A 12803-nucleotide genomic window follows, 5' to 3' on the forward strand; every position below is an offset into this window, starting at 1 on the left:
ATTCATTAGTTGGAATTCATCAGGAAAAAACACATTTCCAAATAGCCCAACCATAAAAATCCACCCTAAAACAGCTGTAGTTTTTCCACAAATCCCTTCCACCTTCAAGATACATGAACAGAAGGTGTTTCTAGTCTTTAAACAGGAAAATCTCACTGTAGAGACTCCTGCAGTAAGCATGGATATAGCAATGGTTACATTTTTCATATTGGCTGGAGTCCCTATAAGGCTTTTAAAGAATTCAGTCCAGTGTCCTGGACGTTTAAGTATATCATTTTCACAGCAGGAAAAAAAACTCTTTTTGGGGGGAAAAGACTGCAAGGCCAGACTCGGACTGTATGAAAAAAGTTAGAAACTCATTAAAACCTTCAAAACTGACTAGTGATAAAATCCAAGAAGTGTTTTTGCCTCTTGTTATTCTGTTCTGCCTCCGTTACGTGAAATACGTCAGCATTGCCATAAAACAAACAAACGGCTGGTGATTTGCATTCTTTTGTCACCTTTTTAATGCAAATAATAAAAATAGTTCCAGTATAGCTTTTAATACTATACAATAAAACATCTAAAAGAAAAGTGTATCTAAAAGAAAAAGAAACATTTTTCATGATAATCTGTTTTTTTATGTTCTTATAGTTGCTGTGGCTACTCCCAAGCTCTCTTCAGCAGTAGCCAGCTGATGATGACTCCTGCATTTCTTCACACTTCTGTAAACAAAACTAAAGTGAGAGGCCTCACTGCATAACGCAGTTTCAGTTTTAGCTACAGGATATCCTCTGTAAAGAAAGGGGGGAAAAAAAACGAGAACCAAAAACACTCCACCGGCTCTGATCAAGGCGGTTTACAGTACATCTGCATTCATCGTCCACGTGCAACTCTTTGAAATTCTGCATGTGCAGTCCACGCCAGTTACATGGCGTATTTCTGAGTCCATTCTCTGGCCAGTCTGTTGTACCTGAGAGAGAAAGACAGACAGAGAACGTTAAGCATTGAAATTAACATTATGTATTAACATTCTGTGAGGGAGGTTTTAGAGATGGACATCTGGTTCCTATCACCACTACTGTGAACAATTCTGACTCGGTAAGTTTCTGTGGAACGGAGCATTTCACACCAAACCACTCTGAATGACTTCTTAACCATTTAATAATGCAGAAATTTTGAAAAAAAAATTGTGGAATTCCCCTTTAACATTTCAAATATGTGATGATTTCAGCATGCAGTTTCCATCATGCTAATTGGTGAGGTGTAAGCATCTGTTACTGTAATTTTACCATTACTACATGCAATTAAAGCCATATTGAGAGCAGAAAAAGCCCCAGTAGATCACATTTAGCTTAAAAGTTACATAGAGAAAAGAAGCTAATTCTTTTAGACAAATGCTAATGATAAGTTACCTCAGCGAATGTTGCTAGCCTAGCCTTTTTAAGCTCCTTCAGCTTGTAAACAACCAGATTGTGAAGAGGTTGGAAACTGATGCCAAGCGTGATAAGTGATGCTCAACACTTTACTCACACCTTACTCACACTTTATTTCAGTACCAATATACACACATATTTGTTCAACATTGTCATTATATGCCGTTACCTACGCCTCCTTGTACTGTGGATAGGTTTTTGGTATATATTCTTCTTTTTATATTGTATCACCCTTATTATTATAACTGTCTTGTGTTGTGTAACTGCTACTGGCTGCTGAATGTCCTTCGGGATCAATGAAGTATCTATCCATCTAAAAAAGTATCTATAGAAAGGCAGTCGGTCTTTTAGACAAATGCTAATGGCAAGTTACCTCAGCTAATGTTACTAGCCTAGCCGTTTTCAGCTCCTATCTTTCAGCTCGAAAACAGCACGTTGGTGAAGAGGTAGTTAGTAAACTGATGTCAAGTGTGATAAGTAATGCTCAACGCTTTATTGATCACGTGGCTGGAAATTTACACAGAGAAAGGCAGTCAAATGATAACAGTAATTTACCTCAGCTAATGTTACTAGCCTAGCCTTTTTCAGCTCCTATCTATAAGCTCGAAAAGATGTACTAAACTGATGCCAAGCATGATACGTAATCCTCCACATTTTATCGATCACACAGCTTGAAATTTACAGAGAAAGCCAGTGAGACAAATGATAACGATAATTTACCTCAGCTAATGTTACTAGCCTAGTCTTTAAGCTCCTATCTTTCAGCTTGGAAAACAACCAGTTTGTGAGAAGGTAGTAAACTGATGCCAAGTGTGATAGTGATGCTTAATGCTTTATTAATCACATGTGGCTTGAAATTTACACAGAGAAAGGCAATCAGTCTTTTAGACACATGCTAATGGTAACATTAAGTGATGCTCAATGCTTTATTTCATTCAATTTATACAAGCAGACTTGAACCGAGCTTTTATTGGCTTTCCCTCCCAGCATTCTATAGCAGTGCTCTGCCACATGGCGCATCCGGTGTGCAGTGGCCTTAACAGTAAATAAAATCACCTTAAAAATGTTAAAGAAAAAAATGTTTTTCTAAATATTTTAGTTAATTCAGCCCTGGGACTAGTCCTTACTTGTCTTTGTCCGATTTGTAGATGTGCGCTATATCCGGGACTAAAGGGTCATCTGGGTTTGGGTCACACAGCAGCGAGCATATGGATAACAACACTGGAAGACAACAAAAACAAACATCAGGGGCTGGATGCAAGAAACCACTAATCAGGAATCATCTGCATTTGCATTTCTTTCTTACTCTTTTGCTGCTACATGACCAACTGGAAACTTCCAAGTGGGCATTTGAACTCAAATTCCCACTCAGATGGTCATGAGCTGAGGCACTTCAACATGGCAACGAGTTTTATATTCACTCAGCAGTCAAACGAGCACTAGTTCACTGTGTAATTTTAATTTGAACCCTTTAAAAACTTCTGCTTGAAGAGATTGGGCAGGGAGTTTGTGGTACCCTCACCTTTAGACACGGTGAGGGCGGGACTCCACTGAGAGCGAAGAATGTCCAGACATATACTGCCATTACTGTTGATGTTCGGGTGGTAGATTTTTGTTGTGAAGGCAACCTGAGGGAGAAACAAAAGCTGAATTTTGTGTCTGGGATGAATCTTATGCCCATCCTGCTTACCAAACTGTACATATTTGATGAGGACGATAATGATGATCGATTTCACCACTTGCTGATACCGATTCTGATACCACTCTGAGTAACCTACTCAGAATTAAGTACATGTATTGTTTTTTGAAAAATATATGCCCATTTAGAATTTGATGCCAAAAAAAAAACACCTGGTGGTTGATCAGCAACAGGTCAGTGACACGATTGGGTAAAAAAAATAAATAAAACAAACAAAAAAAAACATCCCAGAGAGGCTGAATCTTTCAGAAGTAAAGATGGGAGGGGTTCACCACTCTGTGAAAGACTGCACAATCAAACAGTGCAACAGTTCAAGAATAATGTTATTCACTGTAAAACAGCAAAGAACATTTGCCTTTCATCATCTACGGTACATAATAACATTAAAAGATTCAGAGAACCTGGAGAAATCTCTGTACACAAGGGCCAAAAAACAGTATTTGCTGGTCATGACCTTCAGGCCCTCAGACAGCACTGCATTAAAAAGAGACATGATTTTCTAGTGGAAATCACTGCACGGGTTCTGAAACACTTCTGAAAGCCACTGTCTGTGAAAACAGTTTGTCGCTGCATCCACAAATGCAAGTTAAAACGCAATGAAGAAACCATATATAAACAGGACCCAGAAATGTTGCCACCTTCTCTGGGCCCGAGCTCATTTAAAATGGACTGAGGGGAAGTGGAAAAGTGTCCTGTGGTCCGACAAATCCATCCATCCATCCATCATCTAAACCGCTTATCCTTCTGGGTCGCGGTGGGGTGCTGGAGCCTATCCCAGCTGTCATTGGGTGGAAGGCAGGATACACCCTGGACAGGTCGCCAGGGTCCGACAAATCAAGATTTAAAATTTTTTTTGAACACATCATGGACACTGCGTCCTCTGGGCTAAAGACCACTCAGCTTGTTATCAGTGCACAGTTCATAAGCCACTATTAGTACATTAGTACATTAGTGCACATGGCATGGGTGACATGCACATCTGTGAAGGCACCATTAATGCTAAACGATATATACATGTTTTGGCAACATACGCTGCCATCCAGACAATGTCTGCTTACTTTCAGCAAGACAATGCCAAACCGCATTCTGCATGTATTACAACAGCATTGCTCCATATTAAAAGGGTTTGGGTGCTAAATTGACCTGCCTGCAGTCCAGACCTGTCACCACTGATAACATTTGCCACATTACGAAAGGAAAAGTCCGAGAAAGGAGACCCCAAACTGTTGAGAAGCTGAAATCTTATATCAAACAAGAATGGGAAACATTTCACTTTCAAAACTACAGCAGTCAGTCTCCTCTGTTCCCAAACACTTAGAGTGTTGTTAAAGAAGAAGTGATGAAAACACAGTGGTAAATATGCCCCGTCCCAACTTTTTTGGAGCATGTTGTCAGCATCAAATTCAAAATGGGCATATATTTTTCAAAAACCTATACAATTTCTCAGTTTCAACATTTGATATGTTGTCTTTGTAGTAATTTTCCTTTAAAATATGGTTCACATGATTTGCAAATCGTTGCATTCTGTTTTTATTTACATTCTGCACAGCGTCCCAACTTTTTTGGAAATGGGGTTGTATTTCAACAACAGTCTCTGTAGCTCAGTGACAGGAGAAATCACATCCCAGGCTAATCCAATGACCTCATATTTCATATTGTTGGAGTCTTTTGATTGGCTGGTTGAGCTGTAGCTGAATGTCCTCTAAAGCCAGACATACACTACGTTCTTTGGTGACTCACACTGTACATTTGAATAGACCACCGTGTACGGACAAAGCCTATGATTTATATACTTACCCTGTACAAAACACGCTGAGAGACTGAGCTATAGCAGCTCTGCTAACTTGAACCACAACCAGGTGGTGATGTACACAGAAGGACAATATGATCTCCCCTAATTTGAACACTGACTACATTAAAGTTCATACTTTGTAATTTTATTTAGCCAAACAGAGTAAACTAGGCACACACAGACTGCAGATGATGACTTTTTTACCTCAATTTTGTCAGCCTATGTGTCTCCACCAATAACGGGGAAGCGGTTGTGTTTGTATTTGTGTGTATTTAAAAACATCTCACAGTGAATGTCTGGCGGGAAAATGCCAAGGCAGAATGTTTAAAGTGATGAAGGACTTTGTGTCCAATCTCCACGGAGTTAGTAACACTTAACTGTGTGAGCAGATCTTTCATCACTACAAGCCTGAGTCGTTTGTTTATTAGTGCCGCAGTGTAAGGTCAGCTTACGTCACATGGTATCAGCTGGGATGGGAATGTTGGTATTGGTGCATCTGTATGAGGTCAAGTGTGAGTAAATGAGCACAGTATCGGACCGATACCAGTATCACTATCAATGCGTCCCTAATTATTAATATTGTAAGTAGTGATATTTAAACTAGTGGTACTCTTTCCATTACTACAAATACCATTATTAATTTTCAACTACTACTTTTACTACTACTACTACTACTACTACTACTAATAATAATAATAATAGTAATAATAATAATAATGTTTTGTACTGTAAATTTTACATTTAGAATACACTGCAGATCATAGTTTCTGAGACCTCTGCTTACCTTTGGAGGTTTGAAGGGGTAGTCTGTGGGGAAGTGAATAGTGAGGAAGAAAACACCGCCCTGATATGGACTGTCACCCTGAGAGGAGGAGAGATGAAGAAAGGTTAATGTATCTAACAAGTAACAACAGTTTATTCTGCTCCAGTTAGAAAACTGGAGGCCTAAATCATCTCAGAGTCAAGTTGTTACATAATCTCTAACAATCTTGTCTGTGTAGTTTCTAATAATGTACTTTTGTTCATTTTTAATAGATAATATTGTTACAGATAACTAAACAAGCAAATGTCAGACACCAAACATATTTTGACCCATGAACTACATTTAACTTGGAGAACAACTACTTTTGATTGGGCAAAAATACAATTTTAAAAGTTTTAAATTGAAACAGTACACATCACATAGTCGTATACCAATAAAACAACGTAAAAGAAATACATGAGAGCAACGCTGTACTTACTGGTCCCATTATGGTAGCCTGCCAGTGAAACACTGAAATACAACAAACAGCAGGATGAGCAAAACTTCATTTCATTGCACAGTTAAATCTGACAAATGTGTCAGTGTTGATACTAAATTTGAGTGATATGGTTAAAACATTATGCCTATATGCTGATTTTTTTGATGATAAATTATATATACAGACATACTAACGAATAAAACCTACTTAAAACAATTAAGTACACAAACCTTAGTTATTTACATGGATTATGTTATGGCCTATTTAAACCCAAGACATTAATAGAGATAGTAATAAGCTAACTATATACAAAATCATACTGCATAGGGTACTTTATATCGGGAGGTGTCTGTCCCTAATCCCTAAATTTACATTTGTGAAAATAGTATGTAAAAAAAAAGGTGTTTTTTTCAATGTTGTTTTTAAAAAGATCTTTTGCCTTCTTTTAAAGTGAAGCTGAAAGATTCAAATTTACAATGAGTCAAATTTTTTGTTTATTTAAAAAAAAAACTTCATTCAAAAAATGCTGTCCCACATTTTAAGGTCACTATCGAAATACAGAGTTTGAGTCTGTAGGCGGAGCCTTATTTTAGCCACGCCCCTGCATTTTAGAGCAGGAAGTGAAGCTGCATCCCTGTCCCCTATGGCCACATGCCCACTGTTTTGAAGTTAATGTCTGCCAACGTCTGAAAATCAGTGTGGAACCTTAAAGGTGCCATAGAACGAAAAACATTACATTGGCATAGTTTAACAAGGAAAGTTCGGTACATGGAACTGACACATATCATGAACCTCGAACACTGTCGTCTCCTTCAAAACGAAATGATGGTTATGTGTGTATAACTGTTCAAAGCCGTTTTTGCTACACACTTAAAAATGATGGTTCTTTAAGGGTTCTTTAGTAAAGAAAATGGGTCTGTATAGAACCATGAACATTCAAAGAACTTGATTAAAGGGTTCTAAAGATTGATGGAGAATGTGCTGTAGAAGGTTCTATATAGACCCTTTTTAAAAAAGGGTTTATGTGGCACCAAAAAGGGTTCTTCTATTGTAAGCCTGAAATCGTAACCCTTTTCAAAAAGGTTCTAAATAGAACCATCTACAGCACATTCTCCATCAATCTGAAGAACACTTTCACGATGCAAGGAACCTTTTGATCATGCAAAGAGTTCTTTAAGTGTTCATGGTTCTATAAAGAACCATTTTCTTTACTAAAGAACTCCTGAATTCCTGAAACATTTGGTAAAGTTTTGGTAGTGTTATGATTCTTTTGGTGGTGAATAAACATTTTAATAAAATAAACAAAGAGCTCTTTGAGTGTTCATGGTTCTATACAGAACCATTTTCCTTACTAAAGAACCCTTGAAAAGCCATCATTTTTATGAGTGTAGTATTTTTGAGTTAAAACTGTCACGCCTGAAATATTTGGCAAGTGCTATGGTTCTTTTGGTGGTGAAAAAACAGAACGTTCGCTCATCTATATTAATAAAATAAACATAACTAAGGTACAGGGTCACTCAATGCAAAAGGATTTTAGTCTAAAGTCCAAGTCAGTTAAAAGTCCGAAATGTGTTTTCAGCTCTGACTTTGAATCGGTTCAGTACAATGATCCACATGATCTCTTTGAAAAGGCTTAAAATGGTAATTTCTCAATCAGAAGAGCCACATTTTGTTTCTTCTTATTATATTGTTTATGTCCAAATTTGCGTATAATTGCATGTTTGCTGAGGCTGTTTAGTCCAGATGTGAGACAGGAAGCAGAAACATGATGAAGCACTCACAGTCCTCGCCCATTGGTCCTGCCGAACATTGTGAAGGGGGGTCTCGCTGCAAGTCCTGTAACTCCTGCGCACACAAACACGCACAGACATTTAGAACAGCCTTTCAACTTGTCGTAGAGAGAGGACTGCTCCTGCAGCATTTCCAAATGTTTCTGCATACTGTAATGGAATATTCCATGGAAAAATCCATAATTCAAAATGCTCGTCCTTTAGCGTGAAGTCAGTTTGGAGGAATTTAGCCAGCAGGCACACTGCAGCTTGACAGCATTAGCATCTTTATCCCCAAGTCACTGCTGACTCAGTCGGGGCAGATCCAGAGAGCTGGAGGAATGGTGGATAAAAGGGCAGTTCTGTCGATTTTTCAAAATTTCCACAAACTTTAACTTTTAAAGGGCTCCTATCAGGCAAATCCAATTTCTCATGCAGTTTTTAAGCAAAAAGAGTATGATGAAGGGTGTCAAAATGAATCGTTTACCCCCAAGTCCATGTTTGGAAACACAGGCCTCAAAAACAGCCCATTTGGAATTTAAAGCTTTTGTCAAGTTCTACCCAACCAAATAATTTACATATGTCCGCCCATTCATGCTGAAGTTATGAGTGTTTCCGCCTGGAGTGCTTTTTGAATGAGGCACAAATGCAGGGCAGCCAATCAGAATAAAGCTCATTTACATAAATCTGTCTTAAAGGTAAAATAACCTCTTTAATCCCAAGGGATAAAGAGAGGTTGGAAAATGGTCATATAAAAATGAACACAACTTGCTGAGTCAGGATTGTTCACACTGGTGGTGACAGGAACCAGACGTCTGAGGAGTTTAATAAATCTCCCTCACGAAAAGTTATTAAATATAATGGTTATGAATACGCTGCCTGATGTCTGACACACTGTTTTACTTTAGATTTAAGTTCTATAAGTTTTATAATCCAAATGGTGGAGGAGTACATGCAGGGTGTTGTAAGGTAAAACAGTCCCCGAAGAAAACTCTTTGTTTTTTAATTTTATCACTATTTTACCATCATCAACATTCCATATAAAAACTCAGAAGACACGTGTAGGTTCACTGGAGGTTTTGGATAATAAAGATAATGTGTTGTGTTCACGCTGACCCCTGTGGCATATTACAGATTTTTGTCTTAAATTAAGATCTGACAGGTAAAGATCTTTTTTTTTTTTTACAAATTCGTATTACAGAAGCAAATCTTATCTTAATTTAAGAATCTTATCTTATCATACAGCATCTTTTCAAGTTAAGAAATCGTAACTTACTCGATTGAAGTCGACAATCAACTGTTGTGTCTGTTTCCTAGCAACCGACCATACGTGCACAGCTGAAATGTAAACACGTAATCAAGTTAGTTAGCCAAACAGCTAACGTTAGCTAGTTACCGAAGTAAAAAGGTCAAATAAAACCAAATCGCGATAAACTGTAAGTTAATAATGTTGTGTCAGCGCTTCATGCTGTTTATCAGAGCGTCACCGCTCCACAGTTTCAGTTTCATTTCCCAAAAGCTTTAGCTGAGCGCTCTCCTCATTATTCACTACCATCACTGTAATATTTTATCTGACGAGTTTTCATCAAATATTAACACCCGAAGGTAAAAAGAGGGGACGGTGGAGATCGTGTGTGAGCGAGTTTTTAACAAACGCTGTTTAAAAAAAAACTCACAAGTCAAAGAACCGTTTTCAGTGCAGATAAATGAAGCGTCAGTATCCTGGTTATAGTGAAATATGCTGCCTGTCACTGCATAAAACAATAGAAACAGACGATTAAAACAGAGTTAAGACAGATCTGGGGTTTGTCTTAAAGTTAAGAAAATATTTAGGATATTTTGGCAACTTAGGATGTTTCTGTAATACCGTTTTCTTATCTAGAAATAAGATAAGATTATAGACTTTAGAACCGATGTTCTGTAATGGCTTCTGTCCTAATTCAGTCTTGAAGCTGCCATGACAACAAAGCAGATCTCAGACTTAAGAATTTTCTGTAATACAGCCCCTGGTTCCTATCAGCACTACTGTAAAGAAATCAAAAGAGTCAATTAAAGAGTCTCTACAATGAACGATTTCCATACCAAACCACTCTGAGTGACTGTTTACATCGCAACAACGGAATTATGCAAACGTTCAAAAATCTGTGGAATTCCCCTTTAAGAGGCTGAATGTTGAAAACATCAATACAGCACGCATTTAAATAAAGCTTTAGACAACACTGGAATGTCTTTAACGAAACATCTCAACACAAAGGGTCTTCTGAGAGAAATACCTATTCTGAGACCGCATTTGGGCCTAATTTATGTCTGGAAAAGCAGCCCTGTGTTTGTCAGTGGCATGACAACTGGTGGCATAGCTGCACAAACACTTTGGACTAAGCCATGTAATTACAACTGTCTCTAAACATCTGCACACAACACGTAGCCTGCACTTTGATAGCTGAAGTCAACACTGCAAAAATACCTCATTTAGGCCGAAACGCACCAGCCTTATCAGTTCAACATGCAAGGCCTAAAACCTCCTGGTAGGACCAGTTTTGAGTAAAGTACCTATAAATCTAATAGTAATAAACTATATTAATGTATAAATATTCATTATGCAAAATAGAAAATTAAAAGCATCCAACAAAGTGTCAGAAAGAACATTATGGGCTGAGTTTCAGGTAATAACCATCAGGTTCTTGTTAGGGAGGCACAATGAAGTTGGAATTACGGTGTATCAGCAAATAATTGGAAAAAAATGAACAGATTTTCAGACCAATATTTCAGACATTTCACACACACACACACACACACACACACGACCCCCAGTGAACCTACATGTGTCTAAGTTTTTTTATATGTAATGTAATGGTAAAACTGCAGAAAATATTAAACAAAAATACATTTTCTTTGGATACTACTTTGCCTTACAATGCTCTGCATGTATCCTTCTTTCAGCCAAAAAATGATCGCAAAAATATAGTACAACAATGTTGAGACGTCTGGTTCCCATCACCACCACTGTGAAGTACCAAAAACAACCCAATGTGAACTTGTGGCCTAGTACCCATGCAGCCTGATAATGATAGAGCACAGCATCCAGACTGCCGTAACACTGCTGATGTAGTTCTTAAACCACTATTCCTAACCGTCTGTACATGGATTACAATCCAGTAATGACAAAACAAATGTGACAGCTGTTCTAGAAAATGCAGCTCTGAGACAAGTACAACCACTTAGTTCATTCAAATTAGCTGTCTTTAACTGGTCATTCTAATTAGCTCACTTTAATTAAGTCCATTTCAAAAAGCCAGGTAACTTTAACTACGTAAGTTTGTGTGGAAAATCTATGAACAACTACTCAAACTGTGATTTAGAAATAGGATGGTTCACTGTGATTAAAAAAAAGGTCATATCATTCTAACACTAAAGGGGAACTCCACCGATTTTTTTGAAAGTCTACATAATTAATGGTTAAACAAAGTCATTCAGAGTGGTTTGGTGTGAACTGCTCAGGTCTAGAGAAACTTACAGAGTCAGGATTGTTGACAGTTGTGGTGATAGGAACCAGACGTCCACCTCTAAAAGCTCCCTCACAGTAAATTACTACATGAAATGGTTGTGAATACACTGTCTGATGACTAAGACATTGTTTTACAATAGTTTAGTGACAAAGACTTACTTAAAATGTATTTGTAATACATTTAATCGAATCCATTCATGGCACAGGGGCAGATCTACTTTTCAGATCACTATTTTACCATCATCAGCACATAAAAGCTAGGAAGACACGTGTAGGTTCCCTGGTGGTTTTGGATAATAAATAAACTGGCTATATGTGTTGTAGTCGTGGTGACCCCTGGTTCCCCTGGAAAAAGAGTCTCTACAATAAAACTACTCTGAATGACTGTTTACATCTCAGCCACTGAATAAAGCAGACATTTTTTAAAAAATCGGTGGAATTCCCCTTTAACTACAAATCACTGCTTTCAGACTGTAATGGAGCATCATCACACACCAACACACCAGGAAATTCAGATATTAAGAAAACACACAGTTTTAAACGTCTAAGAAGGACAATAACTTTGACCTTCGCAGCAGAAACGAGCACATATTCATTAAAACGGCACTGAATATTCGCACTGTCCAGCTTTCTCGCCAGTCTAAGCCGGAATTCGCCAGCTTCTCGCTCGAATTTCCCCGTTCCACCTTAAACGGCTGTAGTACAGCAGTTACATTCTGGCGCCTAGGCGTTCTAATAGACACCGCTGCACCATTTAAGGTGGAACGGGCAATTCGCCTAGGAAGACAACTACAGCCTCGTCAGAGCCGGCTTTGTTCTCGCCATCCAGCTGATAAGAACGTTAAAAACATCCATTAGATGACATTACACGGTCTTTCACTGCCAACAGGGGTCAGATTAACGAGCTTTCGGTTTACTTCGTTCACTGTCGGCGTGGAGACACGAAGTTAAGATAAAAAAGAAGGACATTTACCTTCTGAATTCTTTTCAGAGCCATCACACCCACCAATCTACCTCTCTCTGTATCTCTCTCTATCTATCTCTCTCACTCGCTTTAGTGATGGCCGCTGTGAGGTTTTATTTACTTCAAAATAAAAGTCCAAACAAACTTTGGCATAAAGTAGCTTCAGTGATTTCCTCTCGGAAGGCCAAAGTGAAATGATTTTTGACAAAACGAAGGTAGCAAATTTTCAGTTTTTAAAATGTATTTTATTACTAAACCAATAAAAAATATAATTACATTAGGAATTTAATTACATATATAATAAAAAACGTTTGCTCTTTCTCTGGGTGACGAGGTGGGTTGTGCTTGACTTTATGGCAGGCCAAATCACTCACCACTCACTTTATTTAAATCTTCTTAGTCTTGTACTTTAACTAAC

General features: G+C 38.0%; 1 protein-coding gene across 1 annotated transcript; it reads right to left on the reverse strand.

Moving 5' to 3' along the window:
• Positions 1-488: 488 nt before the first annotated feature.
• ube2d1a (ubiquitin-conjugating enzyme E2D 1a) lies at positions 489-12485 on the reverse strand. Its single transcript, XM_036594016.1, has 7 exons — positions 12395-12485; positions 7929-7992; positions 6148-6179; positions 5691-5768; positions 2938-3043; positions 2543-2636; positions 489-952 (listed from the first exon to the last, which is right to left on the reverse strand). The coding sequence occupies exons 1-7, from the start codon at positions 12416-12418 to the stop codon at positions 907-909; spliced, it is 444 nt and encodes a 147-aa protein (XP_036449909.1). The 5' UTR covers positions 12419-12485; the 3' UTR covers positions 489-906.
• Positions 12486-12803: the final 318 nt, after the last annotated feature.

Source organism: Colossoma macropomum, unplaced genomic scaffold (assembly GCF_904425465.1).
Source record: "Colossoma macropomum unplaced genomic scaffold, Colossoma_macropomum, whole genome shotgun sequence".
In the NCBI taxonomy this organism is placed as follows: Eukaryota; Metazoa; Chordata; class Actinopteri; order Characiformes; family Serrasalmidae; genus Colossoma; species Colossoma macropomum.

Excerpts from the sequence above, each read along its gene's own strand:
- ube2d1a (XM_036594016.1), bottom strand. The coding sequence starts at position 12,418 with ATGGCTCTGAAAAGAATTCAGAAG. Across the intron at positions 6,180-7,928 it reads AGGACCAATGGGCGAGGACT|TGTTTCACTGGCAGGCTACC; the intron begins GTGAGTGCTTCA and ends GTTGTATTTCAG. Across the intron at positions 2,637-2,937 it reads CGCCCTCACCGTGTCTAAAG|TGTTGTTATCCATATGCTCG; the intron begins GTGAGGGTACCA and ends GTTGTCTTCCAG.